This window comes from Fukomys damarensis, unplaced genomic scaffold (assembly GCF_012274545.1).
Source record: "Fukomys damarensis isolate Sample0158 unplaced genomic scaffold, DMR_v1.0_HiC HiC_scaffold_11, whole genome shotgun sequence".
Lineage (NCBI taxonomy): Eukaryota > Metazoa > Chordata > Mammalia > Rodentia > Bathyergidae > Fukomys > Fukomys damarensis.
Window position 1 is genome coordinate 38,156,090 of NW_022900923.1, and position 24,911 is coordinate 38,181,000.

The window sequence follows — 24,911 nt, forward strand, 5'->3', positions numbered from 1 at the left end:
TCCTCCTCCTCTTTCTTCTTCTTCTTTTTGAGACAGGGTCTCACTATGTAGTTGAGATTGCCCTAGAACTCACTGTGTAACCCAGGCTGATTTCAAACTTCCAGTGATCCTCCTGCCTCAGCCTCCTGAGCTCTCAGATTACAGCCATGCGCTGCCATTCCGGGCTTTAATTTAGGTCTTCTTTAATTTATATATAAAATGGTTTATAGTTTTCAGATCTAGTATTTCTGTTAGATTCATTCCCAATTTGCCTCCAACTTATAATACCATTATTTTCTTAATTTCATTTTCAAATTATACCTTGTTAGGATATAGAAACACAGCTAAATTTTCTGTATTAATTCTGAAATCTGGGTCTTCACAAGACTCATTTATTAATTATAATACTTCAGAATTTGTGACAGAGCATACTGAAGTGATTCTAAATTATTTATGGAAGGGACAACTCAGGTGTAACAGGATACAACATCCAAGTCTTCCCATAAACTGCTAATATAAACACAAAGCAAATAAAACTAAGTAAGAATACATCCTCAGCATAAGAAAAATTCAGTATTTTAATGTTAAATGTGAAAATTATTTCCATTTTGACAAATCAGTCTAACAAAATAGATATACTCATTAATTTTTATATTTGATTAAAGCAAAACATACTTCAGTAAGGGGGATAATCATTTCAACAAATAATCTGGTATCTTTATGGAAAAGTATGAATGTCAGTTTTACCTCATAACAGATACAAAAATTTATTAAAAATGGTTTGTAGATCTAAAAGTTAAAAATTTAAAAGATTTAATTAACAATTTAGGAAGATTTAGTGGTCAAAACTTTACTAGGACACAGAAAGCAATAATCTTAAAAAATTGATAAATGGAACTTAATCAGAATCAAACATTCTTCCTCTTTGAAGTGTATATATAATATATAAAATTCATTCAGCTACAAAATAAGTCATGAAACAGCCTAGTTAAAAAATGGACATTTTGAAAATGTATTTTATTTTAAAAGATGTGCAAATGACTAATACATATATAAAGTAATATGCAACAATCATTAGCCATCTGGGAAATGCAAATCAAAGCAGTACAATGAAGTGATATTACACATCCACTAAACTATAATATATAAAATTCATTCAGCTACAAAATAAGTCATGAAACAGCCTAGTTAAAAAATGGACATTTTGAAAATGTATTTTATTTTAAAAGATGTGCAAATGACTAATACATATATAAAGTAATATGCAACAATCATTAGCCATCTGGGAAATGCAAATCAAAGCAGTACAATGAAGTGATATTACACATCCACTAAACTGGGTAAAATTAAAAAGACTGACAATACTCACTACAGGTGGGGATGAGGATGGCCCAGCTATTTCACTCCAGATATTACCAAAGTAAAAATACTATGTTCCCAACACAAAGTAAATTCATTTCTTATAGCCCCAATCCTGGAAACAATTCAAATGTCCACCAACTTTTGAACCACAGATAAGACATGGCTTACCTTTACATTGGAACACTACTTTTACTGGTCAGCTTTCCATTACTATGATGAAATACTTGAGGCACTTACATGATAAATAGATAAAGTTTGCTTAGATCATGGCTCTAGAAGTCCCAGTCCAATATTGGGTGGCCCTAAAGTTTTGGGCCTCTGGTGCAACACCAGTTAGCAGTAGTAGAGAGCACATCACAGAGCATACTGCTAAGCCAATGAGCCATAAAGCAAAAAGAGGAAGACCCAGATGTCCCTAAGTCCCTTTCAAAGGCATGTCCCCAGTGACCTAAGCCTCTCTCATTGTACAACATTTCCAAAGGTTCCATTATCTCCTAGGAGTGTTCCCTAGGGGACCGAGTCTTTAACACATGGACCTGAGGGAAAGGACACTCAATATTCAATCTACAATACTACTGATTAATAAAAAGGAAGTAGCTACTGACTTCGACAACAATAGAGACGATTGTCTAGAATGTTACATTAAATGCAATATGCTAGGGATAAGTCTTTGTTTACATGAAATGGATGAAAAAGCACATTTAGTCTCTGATAACAGAAAGCATATCCGAAGATGTGTGGGGCTGGGTTGGCTGAGAAGGGGAGGCACAGAAACACTTGGGGGGATGATAAAAGTGTTCTACATCTGGGGGTGGGGGTGGTTATATGGATGCGTATATTATCATAACTCCTTAAACTGCACTTGAAATGAGTGCGTCTGGATGTGAATTATGCCTCATAACAATTTTAAACATGTATGATATCCTTATCTCAGTTCCTAACGGCTAATGAGTTTTTCAGTGGTACAAACATGAGGTTTTGGTCACAGTGACATCTAGAATTCTCAAGATATCTGTAAAATAACACATATTAGAGGAAGCGGGGATCAGACGTCCACAAGTCAGTGGAGTGCTTAGGTTCATTAATGCCACTCGGGAGTGATATTTACTTTGTTCAAGTTGTGATTGTACAACAAATTTCACCTAACACAGTTCTTTAAATGTCCTTAATAATTTATAACTAGTGAAAATATGGCTGTTAATAATGTGTGCTTGTGATATAAAGACTACTTTCATGTTTGATTTTTTTTTTATATAACCTGTTCTTATTCTTTTAACAGCTCCGGGAAAGCCTCAGGAGTTTTCTTGTAAAGGTACAAATATTACAGGAGAAGTTGTCTGGCTTCCCCCAGCTAAATCAAATGTATCTGGATTTTATCTTTCTTATTTGGAAATATCAGGTAATTTATATAGAATTTAATTCCACATTTGGGAAAAGAAATGAAGAAACTGACACTAGTAGGAATGTAGATTGAACCAATAAGACACAACTTCTGGCATATGTAACCTATGAGGACATTCTGTTTTCCTTGATTTTACAACTACTTCCATTCACAGAGGGCTTTCTAGCCCTAGATATAAAAAAAAAAAAAAAATCCCCAAACACCTTCCAGATTTCCTTTTTATGCTTTGCAGTGTGAACCTGGTGGGGGGGGGATCTCTGACAGATAATAATCTTTCCTGTCTTCCAAATGTTATGCAGACGATTTCTTCTCTTTTGAAATCATGATCCAAGCCACCAAACACAAAGAACACCTTTCAAAAATGAATCCCATTAATACACAGAAGACGTTGGGTGAATATAGCTGAGCTTTGACCCAGTGAGCCACTTAGATAATCCAGCTTATCGATAGACTTGTGCAAAAGTAAATGTAGTGAGAGTGTGCTGTGACCAGCTCAATCATGAAACCTCCAAGTGAAGCTGCTTTGGTGAACACCCCCGCACATCTAAAAGTCTCTAAAATGTTGGTGGGAAATAACAGGCATCAAAGGAACATCACAGAGTGGCCTTCAAACTTGGCTGGCCTTTGCCTGTAGGATTGAACTAAACACCTCGTACAATTCCACCTCTGTGTTTGGTGGGAAGGTGCTAGGCATGAATGTTAAAATTTGAGGAGTATTCAACAATTTGAAAAGTAAAATAGCACCATTATATTACATTACTTTACGTTTTGCTGCCTTTGTTTTTCTAGCTGTTTGAATTTTAACACTCGGGCTGGTTAAACACATGTGTAGTTTTTAGCATCAATGCTTTTGGAGAAGAAATATGTAGTGTTTTTTAGTTTCTGGTAATTTCAACAGCTAAGTGTATAATAAAGGGAGAAAGGTGGAAATCGTGTTCTCGTCTTTGAATCTTTTTCGCCCTTCCTAGATGCTTTCCTCGCTTTCTGCACTTTCTCTCCTACAGAATTGTTCATATACCAGCATGGGTAGTAGGAGTGCGGTGGACACACTGCTCCTTTGTCTTCCACAGCACTTTGAGAAACCTATGTTAATACTGTTTTACATGGTGAGAACAAGAAGGATGCAGCCCATTAGTTATGAGCGGTCTAGAGGTTTCTGTTTGTCTGCGACGAGCACGAGCCCTTGTTAGTTACTGTCACTGAGATATGACTGTGGGAATGGAAAGAGGAGAAGAGGAAGAGGGTTTCGTATGTATTCTTTCTCTAAAACTGTTACCTGGTGAGCGCGTGAGCCTCACTCTGTGACGTGCACCAGCTCCCCTTTAAGGCCCCTTGCAGCAGCCCATTAGTGCGTCGTCTCTGGGGGCAACCAAAATCATGTTGCCCCAACGCGGTCCTCTTTCTATTTTATCTACTGGATTATACTGTTGTTACAGCACTGTTAAAGCAGTTTTAAACTACGCATATTATTTCAAGTAAAATCAGTATTCAAATATAGCAGAATGGTCTTTGAAATTTGAAGTACGTATTGGTTTTTAACCAGACATGACACTGCAGCATTTCATAATTTATTTTAGTGTCTCTGGAAGCTCGGGACTTCAAGGGAAGGAAAAATGCAACGGGCAGTTCCTTAGTTTTCTCGGTTTGTAGGGTGTTTCGAGATGTTCTGTTTAATGATTTTTATTAAGTATTCTCAAATAACTGAGAGGGGAGAGGTGCATGCAAACCTTTATAGTTCACTTGAGGAGACTGAGGCTAATGGAGTTTAGTAAATATTCAACAGCTTGAACTGTGCTCTCTCTGCCATTGTGCTTGTCATGTTTTTGTCACGTCACATCTCAAGAAGCTGCCATTTTGTGCCCTTAACTTAGTGTTGCTAAGTGTACAGTGTAGAGTTCTCAGTAATTGGGGAAGTCTGAAGATTTATTATTCAAAGGATTATTTTTCAAAACTTATTGAAACCAATGTGCTCCATTCAAGACCACAATGATGAAATCCCTACCAGACTCCCTAGTTTTCCTTGAGTGTGAGTAAAGATCTCAGTGAGGTTCCCAAGTTGACCTCCAACTCGCCAACGTCCTGCCTCAGCCTCCAGAGTAGTAGAAATCACAGGCCACCATATCAGGTCATATTAATAACTTTGAAACATTCAATTCATGCGCAAGTACAAGAAAAATGGGACAGGAAATTTAGGGAATTATTTGATCTTCCTTTTACTTGCCATTTATGTTTTATTTTTCTCTCAGAGTCTACACACACACACACACACACACACACACACACACACATACATATATAAATTTTTTAAAGAAAAATTACCTTTTCATTTTTTTGGCAATACAAAAATCCACTGGTTATCAGTATGGCTACTCTATCTGAAATAGTATTCAGGAAGACACTTTAAAGTAGTCCACATTAAGAAATTGTTAGTGCATTTCCTGGGGTGCCTTTCTATAAAACAAAACACAAGTGGAGAAGTCAGTGTCATTCTGGGCATTTCCAGTGCAGCACATATGGCTTCTAGGATGGGCACATCTCTGTAGCCTCACGGAAAGCCACATAAATCCAAGAATCTACACAAATGAAGTCCTTTATTTGTTGCACACAACTCGATATGACATCAGAGATCTGAGAAAGAGTGTTGCAACACAAAGAAAGGGAAATAATGTCTATGTAAAGTATTTGGCCTGAGTCAAAGTTCTCAAAGGACAAAAAAAAAAAAAATCCCAAAGAAGAGAACAAAGTCAAGGGAGAGGATGTCTTAGAATGATCTATGTAGTCAGAAGCTGGATAATTCCAGAAAGGCTGTCTGCATGTGAGAGAGCCGGGAAAAACCATTGGCTGTGCAGTCTCAGGAGCTGCAAGCCTCAGAACAAGAGAGACCGGTGAGGTCTGAGACTGAAGGCCTGGAGGTCCCTGTGGAGACACAGGTGCAAATCCACATTGAAAGCTGAAGAATTGGGAGTCTGATTCTGTGGGCCGTGTCAGCATCAAAACACACACCTGTCCAAGAAGAGTTGACCCTCTGTGCATGAAATCTCCCCCTTCGTCCACTCTCTGTTCCACTGGGTCCTTGGACTATTGGACAGTGCTACCCTCATTCAAGGCTGGTCCTCTTCACTAGGTCCCTTGGCCTACATGCCAGCCATCTGGAAACAGCCTCACAGATACACCCACAAGTGTTCTCTAGTAATTTCCTACATATCTTTTAATCCAGTCATGTTGCCAACAAAGGTTAATCACCACATGGAATTTCGACCCAATGAGTACTCCTCCTACCTGTCTTTCTAAGCACTGACATCTTTGATGAATTGCTGACATTTAAAAAAAAAAAGCCCTAGTGACAATGTCTTTGAACAATGCACTGTTCAAAAATAAAACAAAAAATCTGAATTGCTTAATATAAAAGCTTGATAGAAATATATCAATGCAACTTATTTTGGTACAGAATGATTATGAGATTATAGAAGCCAACACCCATAATTAGGTCACTAAACAGAAGCCAGGCTGCTCTTAAAAATAGTATCTTGACACTTGGATTTTATCCCAATAAGAAGTTGCGTGTCATCCTAAAAACCAGATTGTATAGATACATATAAGGAGGTTTTAGAAATCCTGAGTAAGAGCGTACACCTGCGTTTCTCTTGAGCTCACGCCTTTTTTGTCTTCAGAGAGAATTCTCATGAGGGACAAGGAAAGACTGAGCTACCACATGTAAATCAATTAACCCCAGTTTGGGGATTTCAAGGAAATAGACTCTTAATCAGCCTAAAACAGCCACTATTTCCATCTTACTACTTACAATCCCTTGGTGATATCAGATATTGCTATATACTCCATAGATAATAACTAAGAAAAGAAATAAGCATGAATTAGACCCTTCCTACATTGCTCCTGCAAGTCCAGTGTACATCCAGCTACCCCAGGAAGAGAGGTGTCCAGCACAACGAGGAAGCCTTGCCCTGCTGTGGGCACTTGACAGTGTGTGAAAAGCGAAGACTGGCGGGTAGATTTGGAAATGTCAGACCGGGGTTCCATTCAGGTTTCATGGCCCCTTTCCTGAGAGGTGATGGACACGTTATTTGGCATCAGCTATAAAATAAAAATGGCACCAAGGCTGCCAACTTACAGGACCACGGTGAAAGTGACATTAATTAATGCTAAAGACAGTGCTTGGCACATGGAGTGAATGATTCATTGTATCTTTATTAACGTCATACTCTTTACTGTAAATATGGTTCAGTTACTTGATTCCTCGCTAATCTTATTTAACACATCTTTGCTTGTGTCATTTGTCAACTCAGGAATCTCAGTAAGTAGTGATTGTTTTCTTTCACTTAATGGATGCTAACTCTTCTACCTGCTAAGATACCCTTACATAAAGCGCGATCTCTTCTATGCCTCTTTGGCGGCTGTCCTTGTCAGCTTTGTGCCTTACCTCAGCACTTTCCTTTTTTCATTCGTAATATTTGCTGTTGTCCTTTTCCGGTTCGCTTTTCACTCATCTGTCACGGGACAGAGTGGGGCCTCCCCTCAGTTTCATGGCCCCTAAGCATTACTTAGTTGTTGAAGTTACTATGGTATAATGCACCTCACTATCGCTGAGCACAGGGTTCCTCCCCTGAAAGTTCGCAACAACAGTTGAGGTTTATTTCAAAGACCGGAGGCTAAATATCAAAAAAGGATTTCATAAAAAAGTTAAAACACCATAACTTAAAAATGTCCCACCCTCTGCTGCAGACTGCGTTATCTCAGGAAGAAAGCAGGGCGTCTTCACAAATGCATCTGAAGTTGTGAAATATTTGGTGTTCCAAATGACTGATACAAAGCAATACTTTTTGAATATTCGAGTTTACGAATAAGAATTAAATTTATTCAATATATTTTCTGACAATTTTATGTACTTCTGAGTATTAACAAAAAAAATTCTTATTTCTTAAGTCCTCTTTAGTTTTGGACATTGCTTGGAAAAATACCGTGTAGAGACCAAATTAAATACATGGTGATCCTGACTTTCGGTGACCGAACTTTTCTATTTTTTTTTCCCCCGTAGGGAAAGAAAAAGACAAATTCATCACTCTGAATGCGAATGTGACCAAATATAATTTGGAGCTTTTGGAGCCTTACACAAACTATCGTGTATCCCTGTTTGCCTATGTCACAGCAAAAGTGCCACGGAACGGAAGCACGGTGACTTGTGAATTTCAGACGCAGGTTGGACGTAAGTTCTCTGCCTGAATGCTCCTCTTCCTGAACGGCGAGGTGGAAAGAACGGATGTTTTAGTCAGGGCCCTTCTATCTTTCTGCTTCATCTGAAGCACCTTGTCCGGGCACAGTTTTAGCATCTATGGTTTAGAATCAATCTAAACGAAATGAAAACTGATATCTGGGCTCTCCGTAGGCTGCAGCTATAGTTGTATAGTTACAGTTGTAGGAGCGAAGTGCGAGGGTACCGTAAGCACTACTATTGTTGAGGTTTCAAGCATGTAGGTGCCTAACTCAGAAGTTTTTAAAATGTCTATTGTTAACTCTGCTATCTAAAAACATTAACAGTCTGTCACCTAGCAACATATTACGAAGCACGCAGTTAACCTGTACTCACCTGATAAAACACTTCATAAAATACAGTATTTTTGTTAGCATTTTCTTTTTTCAGCGACACGGAAATATCTATTATTTTATTTCATGTTCCATTCTCCATTGGAGATTGCGGTGGATTTTGCTCTTGCCACCCGAGTGACGGCAGCATAGTTTCCAAGCCCAAAGCCAGGGCTCCCTTGACGATGCTCTGAACCTCTGCCAGCGACAGAGAGGAGAAAACAGCTCTGAGTGAGGCTGCTCCACAGCTCAGATGTTCCGGCCAGCACTTGTTAATCCTGGTTGGGGTGAAAATGTTCCCCTGGTCACTTAGTTCATGGATTCAAAAGTCCAAGTCGTGGGACTCTGTGCTTTTGTTCTCTCCCCGAATTTCTGTGGTATTGCAAAAAGCAAAGACAGTTTGTTGCTTGCTCTTGGAGAATCCAGCCGGTGTTTAGCAGAATAAAATCAGTCCTTCAGGAAAGGGGGATTGGAATCGCTCTGCAGGCCTTAGAGGGTTTCTGGGCATCATTGTTTCCTCTCCCTCCACTTTTTTCACACCTTTCTCATTCCCATCCAGCCTGTTTCAGGGATTGCATGAACTCTTATGGTTTTGAGTACAATCTGTATGTTCATGCTAACTGAATGAACAGGTGATTTATTTTTAAAAGTTTTGTTAGACATTTTGTCACTTGTATGCTGTTATACCCCCAAACTAAAACTTCAAATACTTTATACTGTATGCATATTGCCTGGTAACTAAAATCTGCACTCTCGGGTGATTGAAATGACCAGTCTTTCTTTCTTTATTAGGTCCAAGCCAGGTTCAGTCACTGCAAGTATTTCAGACATCAGATAATAGTGTGGTTGTCACCTGTAACAAACCTGATAAGATTAATGGCCCTAGTGTGACGTATGATTTGGAAGTCAGAATTAAAAATGACGTGACTAAAAGTGTTTCCAATAACACCTGCACATTTACTTTATCAAGTCTTCATTATTCAACAGACTATGAGTTTTGGGTAAGTCACTATTTCTATGATCACCGTGGTTTCAATATACATTGTAATGACTAATATCTAGTACTTGAATAGGAAGACCAGCGCTCACTTGAGAGCTCTGACGGAGGTGTGATGGAGTCAACTTCAAGAAGTTTCAAATTGAAAAAAAAAAAGACTCCAAACTTTTTTTTTCCCTTGAGCCAAAAGCAGGGGTTTAAAGCAAAATGTTTCATTAGAATATTTTACAACTTTACAATGGTTCGCTCACAGGGGAATTACTTGTCTGTATCAAGAAGCAAAACACTGTGCAGCGATCATTGCCTCATCATGTCTTTTCTTTACCCTTGCTGTTTATCTTAATAGATGTGAGTTCTCAACTGAAAAACTTCTACGTGTACCTTGAGGTTAGAAAGTACTAGAAATAATGATAGAAAGTATCACTGAACATGAAGTAAAAGCGAGGGCCTGGGATTTAGCTCAGCGGCACCGTACCTGCCTGGCAAGCAGTTTGATCCCCAGGACAAAAAAAGGAAATAAAAGCTATCCATACTTTCACTGTTTATAGATCATATTTTATGAGCGTACTTGTAAATTATGCATTGTATATGTTGCATATATTAGCAACATCATGGATACACAGTTTGGTAAACTATATTTTTCATATATCATTCTATCATGCATCTCTTACCACATTAAATACTTTAATACTTTGTGTTTTTAATATTTGTATAGGATTCTGGTATATGGTTTTACCATTTTCTAATAACCGTGTTGATCTTAATACAAACAACATTCAGCAAACCCACTCATTTGTGAAGAGCAAAATCTTTCAATCATTTCTTTATAATAACATGATAAATATTTGTGAAGGATCTGTGAATACTGAGGATATCATTTATGATCCTGTATGGCTAAAGCTTAGATAGATGTTTGTTAGGTTTCTTGTATTTATTTATTTATTTTTTTGGTACCGGGGATTGAACTCGGGCCCTTGCGCTTGCAAGGCAGGCCACCGAACCGCTGAGCTAAATCCCCGGCCCTTCTTGTATTTATAATTAATCTCTTTTGATAATCTTATTCAGATCTATTTTTACATAAATTGATTTTCTGCTGATTATCTTTGTTTCTTTACTCCTTTGAGTTTCCTTGTATACCTAAACTGTTCTTGCTGGATTGTTAACAAATATCATGAGATATGTTTATGCCAGTTATGTCTACACTGTATATTGTACCCTGTGCACATTTACCATTAAAAACTGTGCATTTTATGTACAATTGTTGTAAATAGCACATAGTTGTATTTCCTATTTCAAATAAAATGTGAATAAAATTTTAATAGGGCAATTGAATGTTAAATTATGAATCACTTGATGTATTGAATTTTATTTTTTCAATCATTTTGGTTTACTCTTGCTGATTATAATTATTATCACTTCTAAAAATAGGCTGATTTTTATATATACATATTTGGGACTACCTTTTAAAAAACGTTTGACAACAGCATATTGGCATAACTTTGAAGTTTTGACTTCAAATTAAGGCAAATATGCATATTTTTCTTTTTTTGAGACAAAGTCTAGCCATGTACCCCAGGCTAGCCTCAAACTCATGGCGATCCTCCTGCCTCAGCCTCCTGAATGCCACCATATCTGGAAAATCTGTATATTTTTAATAAAAATAAACAATATTTTATGAAAAATAATGTGTTTATTATATTACTGTTTATAAATTCACATTGGAAAGCTCAATTACTTTCTTTTATTCACTGAATTTTAGGTATATCCTGCCAATAATTTGTATAAGGGAGAACCAGCTAAAATATTTCACACAACGTCTTGTAAGTCATCACTGGACTATTTATTATATCGATACAAATTATATATTAACTGTTATAAAGCTATATTATATAATTATATCTATACTCCCATTACATATTTAATTTATAGATTCCATAAACATAGTATTTTAAGGTGTCAGGGCAAATATAAATACAGGTGAACATCATATCCAAATGCAATGTTTTAAGCACAGAGTAGGGAACTCTATTACTAAAGGGTCATTGCTTTCATAAAGTATATTGTAAAAGCATTTATCCCACACAGATCATTAAGTTACAATAATATTTATGGTAATTTTGCAAACTCAATAACTCTGTCTTGTGTATTGATTTAGAGATTATCTTTTTGACCTTATCTCTCCTGTATTTATTCTGTCCCTGAAACTTGGCTTGTCAGAAGAGGGCCTTAGGTATAATTTTGTTCTGCTTTCCCCAATTGAAGATAACATTTCTTAGTGACAGTGGGGGCTATTTAAATATGTATCATTACTATTGTAAATGCTTTAGCTAAAAAAAAAAAAAGATGTGCATTAAAAAATCCCTTAAAGAAAATTTCACTATAATAATGCAAACAGCATTATATGTCATATACACCATACTTCCCATCCTTTGCGTAGCTCACCAAATAACTACTTTAACTGTTTCTCTTTTCCTTGCTTCTACTCTGCGTGTGTGTGTGTGTGTGTGTGTGTGTGTGTGGTATATATTGCTCTTTCTAGAGTTATGAACACAGACCTTTGGCTGTTTTTGTTTGTTTTTTGTTTTTTGTTGTTTTGTTTATTTTTTTGTTTTGTTTTGTTTTTTTGAGACAGGGTCTCACTTTGTAGTTGAGACTGACCTGGAACTCACTATGCAGCGATCTCAAACTTGCAGCAATCCTTCTGCCTCAGCCTCCCAAATGCTGGGATTACAGGCGTGTGCTGCCACGCCCGGCCACCTTTGGCTGTTTTATTTTCTGGCCTGTGATTTCTTTCCACTGCATATGTTGCCCCCAAACTTGAGACTCAAGTATTCCTAGTAATGAGCATAAATACTTTTTAGCATGATACTTAGTTACATCTTCCTCTCCTTTGTTTTCCGCTCTTCAAACCTTGTCGAAATTGTTCTACCTGTAATTACTCTTCTGTCTGTTCTCTCTCCTACTACGGGTCTATCATTTTCACTGGAATATCAGTGGAGGAAGAAAATATGTGCATATACAACTGAGTATATTTGAAGGTTTGACTCTTTTATTACTAATACATTTACATTTATCAAAGCAAAGTCCCATGCTACTTAATAGTTTGGTAGAAACAATCATAGTAATGACTATGGATCACAGCACTGATTTATAGTCACTTGGTATAGTTTCTTGCAAAGTGTCATTTCAGGGTATTCTGTTGTGCCAGTAATACCTTTTTCTTTTAATAACACACTTAAGGAAGTACAGCCTGCTTGTATAATAACAGTCATCTATCCATCCATTCTGCATATACATCTAGGATAAATACAACCTTACCTTAAAGAAGATAAAATCATTCCTACTTTACAGGTGAAGAAACCTAAGCTTAGATAATTGAATCAATATGTTCTATGTTATATATAAGTCAAAGAAATGGCAGCAAAATTCAAATTCAGGTCTTACTGTCTCTACCTGAAATTAATTTTGTACTTTTATGTTTCCAATTATAGAAAATTTGAGCATAAGGTAAAGTGTTTCTAGCGGCTGTTGCTTGGTTGAATCATTTCCATCTTTCAGCTTAAAGAATTGTCTCCCACCCAATGACCACATAAAAAGCAGACTTCCCCTACTTTCCACTTTGATTGTTCTTTCTAAAAATAAGGAAAAACATAGACTGACTTGGTTTCTTTGTTTATCTCTCCAGGGTAGTTTCCCCAATTAAAATGTGAATTTTCTGAGAACCAATACCTGCCTGTGTTTTGCTCCTGTCTTCCTTTTTACCTTCACAATATTTATCATCTTTCCACTTCCAGTACCATTTGCTTAGTTATTATGTTTATTGCTTATTAGTCTTTTTTCCCCCTCATTAGAAAGTAAATTCTGTGAGGGCAAGTATTTGTGTTTTATCTTCTGTGATAGCTTTTAAAAATTTCAAGTTTATATTCAACTTTTGACAGGTTCATACAAACCTGAAAATTACAAATGTTAATAGTGTGGCATGTGATTTTTTGATATGTGTACATGTGAAACATGTATTTACTCACATATATATCAGTTTTATGGTCAAAAGCTTTTAAAATTCATTCCTGTAGCTTTTGGAAAGGTTCAGTACAGGATTGCATTGCTATCTATAATCATATCTTCTTATACAATAGCGTGCTGGAACTACTCCTATCTAACTGTAACTTGGTACCTAGGGGTCAGACTTCACCCATACCTTCCTCCATCTCCTCCATCCTTCTCTCCCCAAGTTTCTGGTAGCCACCATTCTACTCTTAACTTCTATGGTATCACATTTTAAAAATTTCCCATATGAGTGAGATCGTACAGCACTTGTCTTTACCTGAGTTATTTCACTTAGCGTAATAATCCCCAGTTCTACCCATGTTTCCCAAATAATGAGATTGAATTATTTTTCTGGAGGAAAAGGATTCTCCAGTGTGCATGTTTCCCACGTTCTTCATCCCTTCATCAGGTGATGATCACTTAGGCTGCTGCCATTTCTTGTCTGTTGTGAATAATGCTGCAATAAACGCGGGAGTGCAGACGTCTCCAAGACAGACTGGTTTAATTTCCTTAATGTTTGAATAAGCGTCTTACTATTTTCCATTATGACCGTGTTACTTTACATTACCATCAGTAGTGTGCAAGAGTTGCCTTTCTTCCATATCTACCCTGGAAGTAGTCATTTTAATAATAGTAATTATCACTGGGTGGTGTGATGCCTCATCGAGGTTTTGACTTGCACGTCCTTGGTGATTACTGATCTGTTGCCATTTGTATGTCTTCTTTTTAGAAATATCTATTTAGGTCTATTGACCATTTTTAATCAGATAATTATTTTTTGCTATTGGAAAACAGTTTTTGTATTTTTGGAGTTCCCTATATACTTTATTTAATTATAAGCCCTTTGTCAGACGTGTAGTTTACAAATGCTTTCTCCCCTTCTGTAAGCTGTCTCTTTGCTTTGCTGATTGTATCCCTTGCTGTGCAGACTGATGTAGTCCTATTTTTGCCTTCGTTTCCTGTGCTTTTTGGGTTTTGTCCAAAAGAAATTCTTGCTAGCCAGGGATTTAGTTCAGCGGTTCGGTGGCCTGCCTTGCAAGTGCAAGGACCTGAGTTCAATCCCCGGTACCAAAAAAACAAAAACAAACAAACAAAAGAAAAAAACGAAAGAAATCCTTGCCCATTCCAGTGTCTGAAGTATTTCCCTTGTTTTCCTCAAGTAGTTTCATCATTTTAGGTCTTACATTTAAATGCTAAATATATTTTGAAATGAAATGATTTTTTGTAATTGGTGAGCGATAGAGGTCTAATTTTATTTTTCTGGATCTGGATATTCAGTTTATTCAACATCTTTTACAGAGAAGACTGTCTTTCAGTGTTCCCGTCACTCTGTCAAAAAGCAGTTGGATACCGATGCGTGGATTTGCCACTAGGCTGTCTGTTATTGGTCTGAGTGTCTGCATTTATGCCAGTATTGTGCTCTTTTGATCACTACAGTTTGTAGGATAGTTTGAAGTTGGGTAAAGTGATGCCTCCTGCTTTGTTCTTTCTGCTAACGATAACCAGTTATTTGAAGGTTTTGTGATCCTATATAAATGTAAAATTGTTTCTTCTGGTTCTAGGCAGAATTTCTTTGGTATTTTGATAGGGATTGCAGTAAATCTGTAGATTGCTTTTGGTACTATGGACATTTTAACAATATTCATTCTTCTAGTCAATGAACATGAGATGTCTCTCCTCTTTTGTATTCATTGTAATTTCCACAATAGTCTATTATAATTTTCATTATGGAGATCTTATACCTCTGTTTTCTATTTATTTCTAGTTTTTTGTAGTTGTTTTATTTTTTATTATTATCCTGGTTAGAGATAAGGTTTTGCTCTATTGCCCAGTTTGATCCCAAATGAATAGTCCCCCTACCTCGGCCTCCCAGTTAGCTGGGATTACAGGTGATAGGGAAAACTTTCGTAAATAGCAAAAACCTATAAAGTGTTACAATGTAAAATGGCTTCTGCTGTCTCTAACAGCAGTTTGTTTTATTTAGCTCAAAGCTAATAGGCACCAAAGGCACTAATTGCTGAATGAGGCATTTGGTCTGACCCCGAGGTAACAGTCAAGGTCTTGAGCTCTGATGAGACTCGAGCCACCTGATCATAAAAGGGTCTAAATGAAAGAACCCATTGCTGACATTTGCTCCCCTGACCCTGAACACCCGCTTCCTGTGGGCTAGAATAGATAACTAGGTGAAACTTAAAGGTAAACTCCCCAATTGCAAAGAACTGCTACGTCTGGGTTGAAAAGATTAACTATTCTGTGACCGTGATTTGAACTGTGAGAATGAAATGTAACCACCCAAATGAAGTCAAGGTTGTGAAACCCTATAAAGGAGGAGTTGTAGCCCAGTGCATCGTTGATCCAGGCACAGCTTATGTGCGATGGACCCTTATGGATAAGTAAATTTATTATTTTACTCCCATTCTGCTGCCTCTCTGTGTGTCACTTACTGATTGCTTCTGGAACACAGGTGTACATCATTCCATCTGTCTTGTAGCTCTTTTAAATAGAATTCTTTTCTTGATATTCATTTCAGATAATTTTCTATTGGCATATTGCAGTGCAACTGATTTTTACGTATTTATTTTGTTTTCTGAGATATGTTAAGTATCTAGAGAGGTGTTTGGCAGATGATAAGACAAAAATACGGTGAGGCTGCAGGGAAAAAGGATCCCTTCTACAATGTCGGTGGGAATGGAAATCAGTATGGAGAGTCCTCCAAAAACTAAAACTAGAAATTCCACTTGGCTCAGCTATACCCCTTCCGGTTATGTTCCCTCAAAAAGCTAAAGATATCATATTACAACGATACATGAATACCCATGTTTATAGCTGCACAATTCGTAATAGCTAAATCTTGGGTGCAGCCTATATGTCCAACAACGGATGAATGGAGAAAGGAAATATGGTATTTACATGTAATAGAGTACTACTCTGCCATAAAGCAAGATAAACTCCAGTCATTATTAGTAGGAAATGGACATAACTTTGAGACCGTAATGTGAAATAAATCAAAAACACCGGTTAAACATTGCACAGTTTATTTTATATAAGAAATCCCAAATATAAATAAAGAGCAAAATAAAAGATATATAATAGGAAGTAGGGAGAGCGATCTTTCTCAAACGAGAATGGGACCCAGATAGGAGGGGAGGAGATGAAAAGGGAAGGAAGATCTGCCGCATGCACGTACCAACTCCTCCTAAGGAACGGCGGCATCATGTACTGCAAACGTATACCAATAAAAATAAATCAATGAAAGTTTAAAGTAGTGGCTGGATTAGTGAAGGACGAGTGCTTACTGTATTCCAAGCATTGCACTGTTTATTGTGGATCAACCTACTTCAGCTCATTGTAGGAATTAAGGAACAGAGATACAAAGTATTTAGGATTCTGGGCAAGTTCTCAATTAGAAGGTCGTGGAACTGGGATCGGCACCTGAGCCTCTGGCGCTGAGCACCTTGAGTCGTTGCTTCCTTCTCTTGCGCTTTCCCCTGCATGCCAAGTATGATATTCTAATTCAGGGCAGAGACATTTCTGGTACAGCCTTTCTCAGCCCGTTCTATGGGAGAGGATGTGCTTTCACATTAAACCTTAGAGAAAATTTGACTCAGGGCGTTACTGTTGAATGACATATTTTTTGTCTTTTGGTTAATTGATTTCATACCTCGGGTAGCTTGTGAGAGGGTTTATCTTTGTGGGTCAGAAGCCTTTCTGATTCCCTTAGGAGACAACTCACTTCTCCATACAAAGTTAAATATTATGCATCTCTCTCTAAAAATCGTAACTGGATTACCTACTTGATCCTTTTTAAATGAAGTGACTGAAAGAATTAAGTATGATAGTACTTCATAAAAGAACATTATTTAGTGGACGAAAGGAACCTAGTCATTTATCTTCCAGTTATTACCTTAAAGTATAATGATTTTATGCATCCTGAATAATGTAGCCAGAATCACAGAATTAGGAATTCACTGCATTTGGTCTTATTCTGAAAGGTTTGTACTTGAAAACTTCGCAGGAAATTAGAATATTAAGTGTAACATAATTTCTTTAAAAGTAATTATTCAATCTAGCAAATACATGACACAATACACTTTTCTCATGTATTATTTTTTAATTTCCAGATAATTCCAAAGCACTGATTGCATTTCTGATATTTCTGATTATTGTGACATCAATCGCTCTGCTTGTGGTACTCTATAAAATATATGATCTGCACAAGAAGAGATCCAGGTAAGAACTGATATATGAATTAACACATAAAGGCAGTAATAACAACCAAGGTCATAGCTATAAGGCCGGGAGTGGGGGGGTCCACTTAAATACAAGAAAAGAGGATGACACCAGGTCCAGTTCAGGACTGAACTTGAAGACTTTTATTATGGTGTCAGTGTTTTGGATTTAGATTAAATATTCATATTCTCTACATTTGCTAGTAACGTTAGACTTGTTTTACGAAAGAGATAAAACAATGTGGCTGCTCTGTTAGTACACAGTGGGTCAGGGTGTTCTAGGAATGAGAAAAGCAAAACGAAGGAAGGAATTATGGGAGGTACATTTATTTCTTTTGTAGGAAGAGCTACATTTTATAAGAAAGGAAGATGAAAGTAATATAGTTTTGTTACTTATGTGAAGCTGCCTCACAGCACACACTCTCGGTTGGTCTGGTTCTCTCCTTTTTTCTTTACTTCCCTCCTCGTCATTCTCTTACCTCGACGCCTTTCCTTTCTTCTCTCTTCTTTCCCTCTTGTCTTTTTCCCTCTTCCTTCTGCTCCTCTCCTTTCTCTTCCCTGTCTACCCACTTTGCCTTCATTTTTCCTTCCTTCAATACATTCCTTCTATAAAATTAAATCATTTCAATAGAAAGGCAACTGAATTCAGTATTTCTTAAGAACGTAGACATTTATATTTCTTATTTTTCACAGAAACTTAGATGAACAACAGGAACTTGTTGATATAGGTAAGGATGCTTCTTTTTAAAACTGATTTGTATTCCCTCTCCTACTTTTGAGTTTACTTCTTTTGTAAAAAGAATCGGGCATTTAAAGTTAACCTGGCTTCTTCTGCTGATACAATGATGAAGCTTAAATTCATTTATCCAGCAAGCAAGCATCTGTGGAGTCCTTCCTATGTGTCACTATGGCCCAACAAACTAAGAAACTATGGGGACCACCAGACTCTACTCTTAAAGGAGTTAGGAACTAAAAGAGGAAGACAGATTAACAGGTTAGGCAGGAATTTATAAACGTCATAGGAGCTGAATGTGTCTAGTTTTATACAAAGATAGAAAACTGACTTTGGGGAGGACGTAAATGAGGTCTGCTAAGATCGTGGGGGACACGGACCACGTGAAGAATGAAAGAAGGAAGAGCAAAATGCAAATCAGTCGCAGGGATGAGGAAGTGGTGACTCAGGTCCTCAAGTCCTTGCTAGGGTGAGATGGTGGCTGCTCCCCCTAGCGGCACAGTTACAGACAGGAAGTTGATTTAGTTCCTTAAAAAAAAAAAATCCAATTTTTACTTTATTTCTTTAATTTTTAAAACATAATCCAGTAAAAGAAGAATGAGTTAAATAATTTCTGTGTTTGCCACAACAAAGCTCATTTGACTCCTTTTACTCAAGACAGGCAGAACTCAGAAGTCCTTTATCTGTATTAACTTACCTTCCTCCGTGACAGCAGGTACAGGTCTGTGCACAGAAACACTGAAGTCCTCCTTCGGCTTTATTTTCCCTGGCAGAACGTATGACTGCCTGACACGGCGTTTCATTGATTTCTTACTTGCCCTCTTGTAAATGGAATGTAAGCTTTGGGGAGGCAGGGAACTTTTCCTTGCAGATTCACTAGTCTATCCCCAGTACTCCGTGAGTGTATGGAATTCAATATTTATCGATGACAAAATAAAATGACAAGATAACACGGCCTCTGAATTAGTCTTGATAGGCTGAGGGAATAATGAAAAGCAGGGCCGGGGATTTTTAGCTCAGTGGCTCCGGTACCTGCCTTGCAAGCGCAAGGACCTGAGTTCGATCCCCGGTACCAAAAAACAAACAAACAAAACAAAACAAAAGAATGAAGAGCAAAGGAACAACAAGCTCCCGAGTAGAGGAGAGTCCACTTCAGTAAGTCAAGGCTGGTTGGAAAGGGTTTTATCTCAGAAATTTTACTGTTTGCACATTGGAGTGCATCATAATTTACCCACCAAACTCCCTAAAATCCTGCAGTGTGTCTGCAGTCCAGAATGAATGAATACAAGGGATCTCCTAAAGCACAAAGAAGCTACAGCACTTGGTTAGTGTGATAATTTTAATTAGATAAAACATTTCCATAGACAATCAGATAAACGTGCCACCCTTGCACACGACTTTCTTTTCTTCATAAACAGGGAAAATTAACATGAGCACTGAAAGAAGGGCTATCAACAGGACAGGGAGCAATAGGACAAAACATGCCTTTTACATATATGACAACTTATTATTGTTATTATTTTGGTACCGAGGATCGAACGAGGGTCCTTGAGCTTGCGAGGCAGGTGGTGAAACCACTGACCTAAACCCCAGGCCCTTGACAACTTATTTTTTAAAAATTATTTTAATACTATTGTTTTCCAATTTCATATACAATTATAGCACTTGATAGTTAATGGGTATTTCTACTATATAGTTATTTCACAAACACAGTATATCTGTTTTATATTCTGGAGACACAACAAATGAATACAACTTGCTTCACAGTTTTGTTTAAAAAGAGTTATCAAATTAAACTTACTTTATCCACACAATTATAATGCTTCCTGTTAAGTTAAAATGGGAGCAAAAATAATTATGTAAAAATAAATATATTGATTATTATAAAATCCACATAATCAAATGGAAATATGTCTGTCCTGACAATGGTGTCACTTGTTCTGGGATCTTTTTTTCTGGGTATAGAAAATAGGGAAGAGCAGTCTAGGAAAAGAAACAGTAGAAAGCCCAGAAGAGTGAAGTACAATACTTAGAAGTCACTGGTTCATAGATGAATGTTTTCTGTGTGAGATTTCTCAGGCAGAATATGTGGGAGAAGGAAAGAAGCTGAGGGCTGGGTCCAAGTTACGAATTTAGCAAAATCTCTATGCACACTGAAAAGATAGACTCAACAATAGTCCCGATTCATTCATCTGTTTACAGATGATGAAAAACAGCTGATGAACGTGGAGCCCATTCAGGCGGACGTTTTGTTGGAAACATATAAGAGAAAAATTGCTGACGAAGGTCGACTTTTTCTGGCTGAATTTCAGGTATGTGTCATTCTTCATACAGGATAAGAAATGCTGTTCTTTCGTCAAGAGAATTCCATTTTAAATGCATCTTTATGACCATTTGCCTTTGTAATTTGGCCTAAATAATACTGCAGTATAATTAAGGCGGATATTATTAGCAGATATTTACAGGCCAGATGAGAGACGCCTAAAGAATAATAAGATCTTAGCATGAAGCTAGTAAATGTTTTAGTATAATGCCTTACTCTACCATTATTGCCTATAAAGTCATGTCACAAAAAGTATTTGGCTTATTTTGTACTTATACTTAAGTAGTGATCCCAAGCACCATTTTAAAAATGAATTTTAAATGGCACAGCAACAAATTTTAAACTTTTTTCATGGTATTTGCCCTGAAAATAAAGCATCATAATTATTAAGGAAAATGGTATTTGTGCATAGTTCCTAATAATGTTGACTTCAATAACCATATACAAGTGGTTTTATCAATACAAAGAGAATGTTTTATAGGATACTCAAAATGATGACTGGTAAAGGGAAAGCTTTTTTTTTTTTTTCTGAATCTGCTGTAACCTAAAGAATCTTTCTTTGTGTTTTTCAGAGCATTCCACGTGTGTTCAGTAAGTTTTCTATCAAGGATGCTCGAAAGTCATTTAACCAAAATAAAAACCGCTATGTTGACATCCTTCCATGTGAGTATTTATTAAGATTTGAATTTCTGTGTATTTAGGCTGCTTGATTGTTCATCGTTTCACTTATTTGTTCTTCTTTGTCTTAACTAGATGACTATAACCGTGTTGAACTCTCTGAAATAAATGGAGATGCAGGGTCAACCTATGTAAATGCCAGCTATATTGACGTGAGTAAAAATGCCAAATTTTTTATTTCATTTTTTTTCATTGGCAATTTAGACTTTTCCTGTATCTATGCATTCCATTCAGTTCCTTTTTTTTTTTGTCTTTTTTTAATTGAGTTTATTGGTATTTTTCAAGTATACAGTACAGTTACATTCATCATTGGGATCTTGTACCTTTACATGACAAATCTTGGTTCTCATTTTTTCCCCATTCACCAGCTCTCCCTTCACTCCCTCCGCTGTCCCCTATTTACAAAGACTTTGTTTCCATTTTTTCCTTTTCTCATATTTTTTCTTGTCCCTTATATCCTTTCCCCTACTCTTCCCACTTCCCCTACATCTTTAGCCCGTTCCTTCCTATTTCACATTATCAGTTGCACAATTTAGATCTTATTTACACTTTTAGTTTTTCACACCCAAGAAACTGTTCGGTATTTACACATGTATGTCTTATTTATTTCACTTAAGAATGTGATGTCAATATGAATCTGTTTTCCTATGAATGACTCTAGTTTCTCATTCTTTGTGGCTGAGTAGTACTCCACTTTATAGAAAAACCACATCTTCTTTATTCATCTCCAAGTGATGGGCAATTGGGCTGTTTCCAAGTTTTAGCTATTACAAACTGTGCCGCTATAAAAATGGGTGTGCATATATCACTGTGGTATGATTCTTTTAATTCTTTTGGAAAGATACCCTGCAGAGGGATAGCTGGGTCAAATGGAACCTCCAATCCTAGTTCTTTGAGGTATCTCCATATTGATTTCCACAGTGGTTACACCAGTCTTCACTCCCACCAACAATGGAGAAGGATTCCTTTCTCCCCACAGCCCCACCAGCATTTGTTATTGGTTGACTTCTTGAAAGCAGCCATTCTTTGTGGAGTGAGGGGAAATCTCAAGGTTGTTTTCATCTGTATCTCTTGAATGACCAGTGATGTTGAACATTTTTTTTTCATATATTTTCTGCTTTTACTTCTTTGTCTAAGAAATGTCTATTCATTTCAGAAGCCCGTTTTTGAATTGGGTCTTTATATTAGGGGGTCAGATTTTTCTGAGTTTTTTATATATTCTAGACAATAGACCTTTATCTGAGAAGCAGCTGGTAAAACTTTTTTCCCACATTGTAGGTTGTCTCTTAGTTCTCTTGGTGGTTTGTTTTGCAGTGCAGAAGCTTTTTAACAAGATGAGAACCCAGTTTGTTCTTTGTGCTAGTTACCGTGCTACTGAGGATTTGTTCATATAGTCTTTTTCAATGCCAGTGTCTTCAAGAGTTCTGCCTAACTTATCTTCCAGCAAGTTTAGTGTTTCTGTTTTAATATTTAGATCTTTAAACCACTTGGATTTTAGTTTAGTGCATGGTGAAAGATAAGGGTCTAGTTTTAATCTTTGGCAGGTTAAAATCCAGTTTTTCCAAAATGAGTTATTAAAGAGTCTATCTTTCCTCGAGTCAGGATGCTTGGCTATTTTGTCAAAGATGAGGTAGCTGAGTATGTCTGGAGTTGTTTCTATATCTTCCAATCTATTCCACTGATCCTCGGGCCTTTTTCTTTACCAGTACCTTGTTGTTTTTATCACAGTGGCTTTGTAGTACAGTTTCAAGTTGGGATTGTGATACCCCTGCCATGTCTCTGTCACCTAGAATTGCTTTTGCTATTCTAGTCTCTGGTTCCAAATGAATTTTTGGATTCTTTTCTTTAGTTCTGTGAAATATACTGTTGGAATTTCAATTGGGATTGCATTGAATCCATATAGCAGTTTTGGTAGTGTGGCAATTTTAACTATGTTTATTCTTCCTACCCAAGAGCAGGGGATATCTTTCCATTTTCTTATATCCTTTTCTATCTCTTTTTTCAGAGTGCTGTAGTTTTCACTGTATAATTCTTTAGAATGATTCCTAGATACTTCAGTTTTTTATTGGATGCTATTCTGAAAGGAATTGTTTCCCTAATTTCCTCGCAGTGAGTCTGTTACTTGTGTACAAGAAGGATATGGATTTTTGAGTGTTGACCTTATATCCAGCTACTCTGCAGAAAGTGTCAATTAAGTGTAGAAGTCTTTTGGCAGTTTTTTTGGGGGGGTCTTCTATGTAGAGTATCACATTGTCAGCAAATAATGACAGTTTAAATTCTTCATTTCCTATCTTTATTGCTTTAATTTCTTTCTGATGTCTAATTGCTGTGGCTGATGTTTCCAGAATTATATTGAACAGGAGTGGTGATAGTGGACATTCTTATTTTGTTCCTGATTTTAATGTGAATGTTTTCAGTTTTTTGCCATTTAATATGATGTTGGCTGTTGGTTTTTCATAGATAGCCTTTATCAAGTTGAAATAAAGACCATCTATTCCAATTTTCTGCAGGGTTGTGTTTTATCATGAATGGGTGCTAAATTTTACAGAATAATTTATCTGCATCTATTGAGATGATCATATGGTTTTTGTCCTCGACTCTGTTAATATAGTGTATTACATGTATTGATTTACTTATGTTGAACCATCCTTGCAACCCTGGAATAAATCCGACTTGGTCAGGGTATATGATCTTCTTGATGACCCTCTGTATTCTGTCAGTATCTTATTGAGGATTTTTGCTTCTATGTTCATTAAGTATATTGGTCTGTAGTTCTCTATTATGCTTGGGTCTTTGCTGGTTTTGGAATCAAAGTAACAATTGCTTTCAGGAATGAATTTGGAAATATTTCTTCCCTTTCAATTTCATTGAAAAGTTTAAGGAGTAATGGCAGTAGTTCTTCTCTAAATGTCTTGTAGAATTCAACAGTGAATCCATCAGGACCTGGGCTTTTCCTAGTTGGTAAACTTTTAATTTTGTTTTCAATTTCACTAATAGTAGTTGGGGTGTTTAAAATGTTTTTATCTTCTTCATTCAACTTTGGTAATTCATAAATATCAAGAAATCTGTCCATTTCTTCTGTGTTTTCCATTTTATTAGAGTACAATTTCTCCAAGTAGGCATTGACAATCTTCTGGATTTCTGCTGGATCTGTAGTGACTTCAACTTTTTCATTCCCAATTGCATGGATCTGAGCCTTTTCTTTCCCTTTTTGACAAGGTTGGCTAAGGGTTTATCAATTTTATTTATTCTTTAGAAAAACCAATTCTTAGATTCATTGATTTTTTTTTTTGTATTTTTCTCTTAGCTTCCATTGCATTGATTTCTGCTCTGATATCTATAATTTCCTCCCTCGTATGAGCTTTTGGTTTGTCTTGCTCTTCTTTTTCTAGGAGCCTAAGATTCATCATTAGGTTGTTTATCTGAGCTCGCTTTGTTTTACTAGTGTGGGCATTCACTGCTATGAATTTTCCACATAGAACTGCTTTCATTGTGTCCCATAGATTCCTGTGTGTAGTATTGGCATTATCATTTATTTGCAAAAAATTGACTAATTTCTCTGT

General features: G+C 36.7%; 1 protein-coding gene and 1 long non-coding RNA gene across 6 annotated transcripts in view; one reads left to right on the forward strand and one right to left on the reverse strand.

Annotated features, from left to right (window-relative positions):
- LOC104869995 overlaps positions 1-1,802 on the reverse strand; it is an 11,406-nt gene extending 9,604 nt beyond the window's left edge. Inside the window, exon 1 of the long non-coding RNA XR_782430.3 lies at positions 1,510-1,802. This is a non-coding gene — a long non-coding RNA (uncharacterized LOC104869995). The remainder of the gene's footprint in view (positions 1-1,509) is intronic.
- Positions 1-24,911, forward strand: part of Ptprc (protein tyrosine phosphatase receptor type C) — a 124,066-nt gene that overhangs the window by 74,514 nt on the left and 24,641 nt on the right. For all 5 annotated transcript variants that reach the window (XM_010635390.3, XM_010635392.3, XM_010635393.3 and 2 more), the window contains 9 exons: positions 2,621-2,740; positions 7,797-7,964; positions 9,134-9,342; positions 11,098-11,158; positions 17,507-17,615; positions 18,308-18,342; positions 20,550-20,659; positions 21,243-21,333; positions 21,424-21,500. In XM_010635390.3, coding sequence (XP_010633692.1) covers positions 2,621-2,740; positions 7,797-7,964; positions 9,134-9,342; positions 11,098-11,158; positions 17,507-17,615; positions 18,308-18,342; positions 20,550-20,659; positions 21,243-21,333; positions 21,424-21,500 — 980 coding nt within the window. The remainder of the gene's footprint in view (positions 1-2,620; positions 2,741-7,796; positions 7,965-9,133; positions 9,343-11,097; positions 11,159-17,506; positions 17,616-18,307; positions 18,343-20,549; positions 20,660-21,242; positions 21,334-21,423; positions 21,501-24,911) is intronic.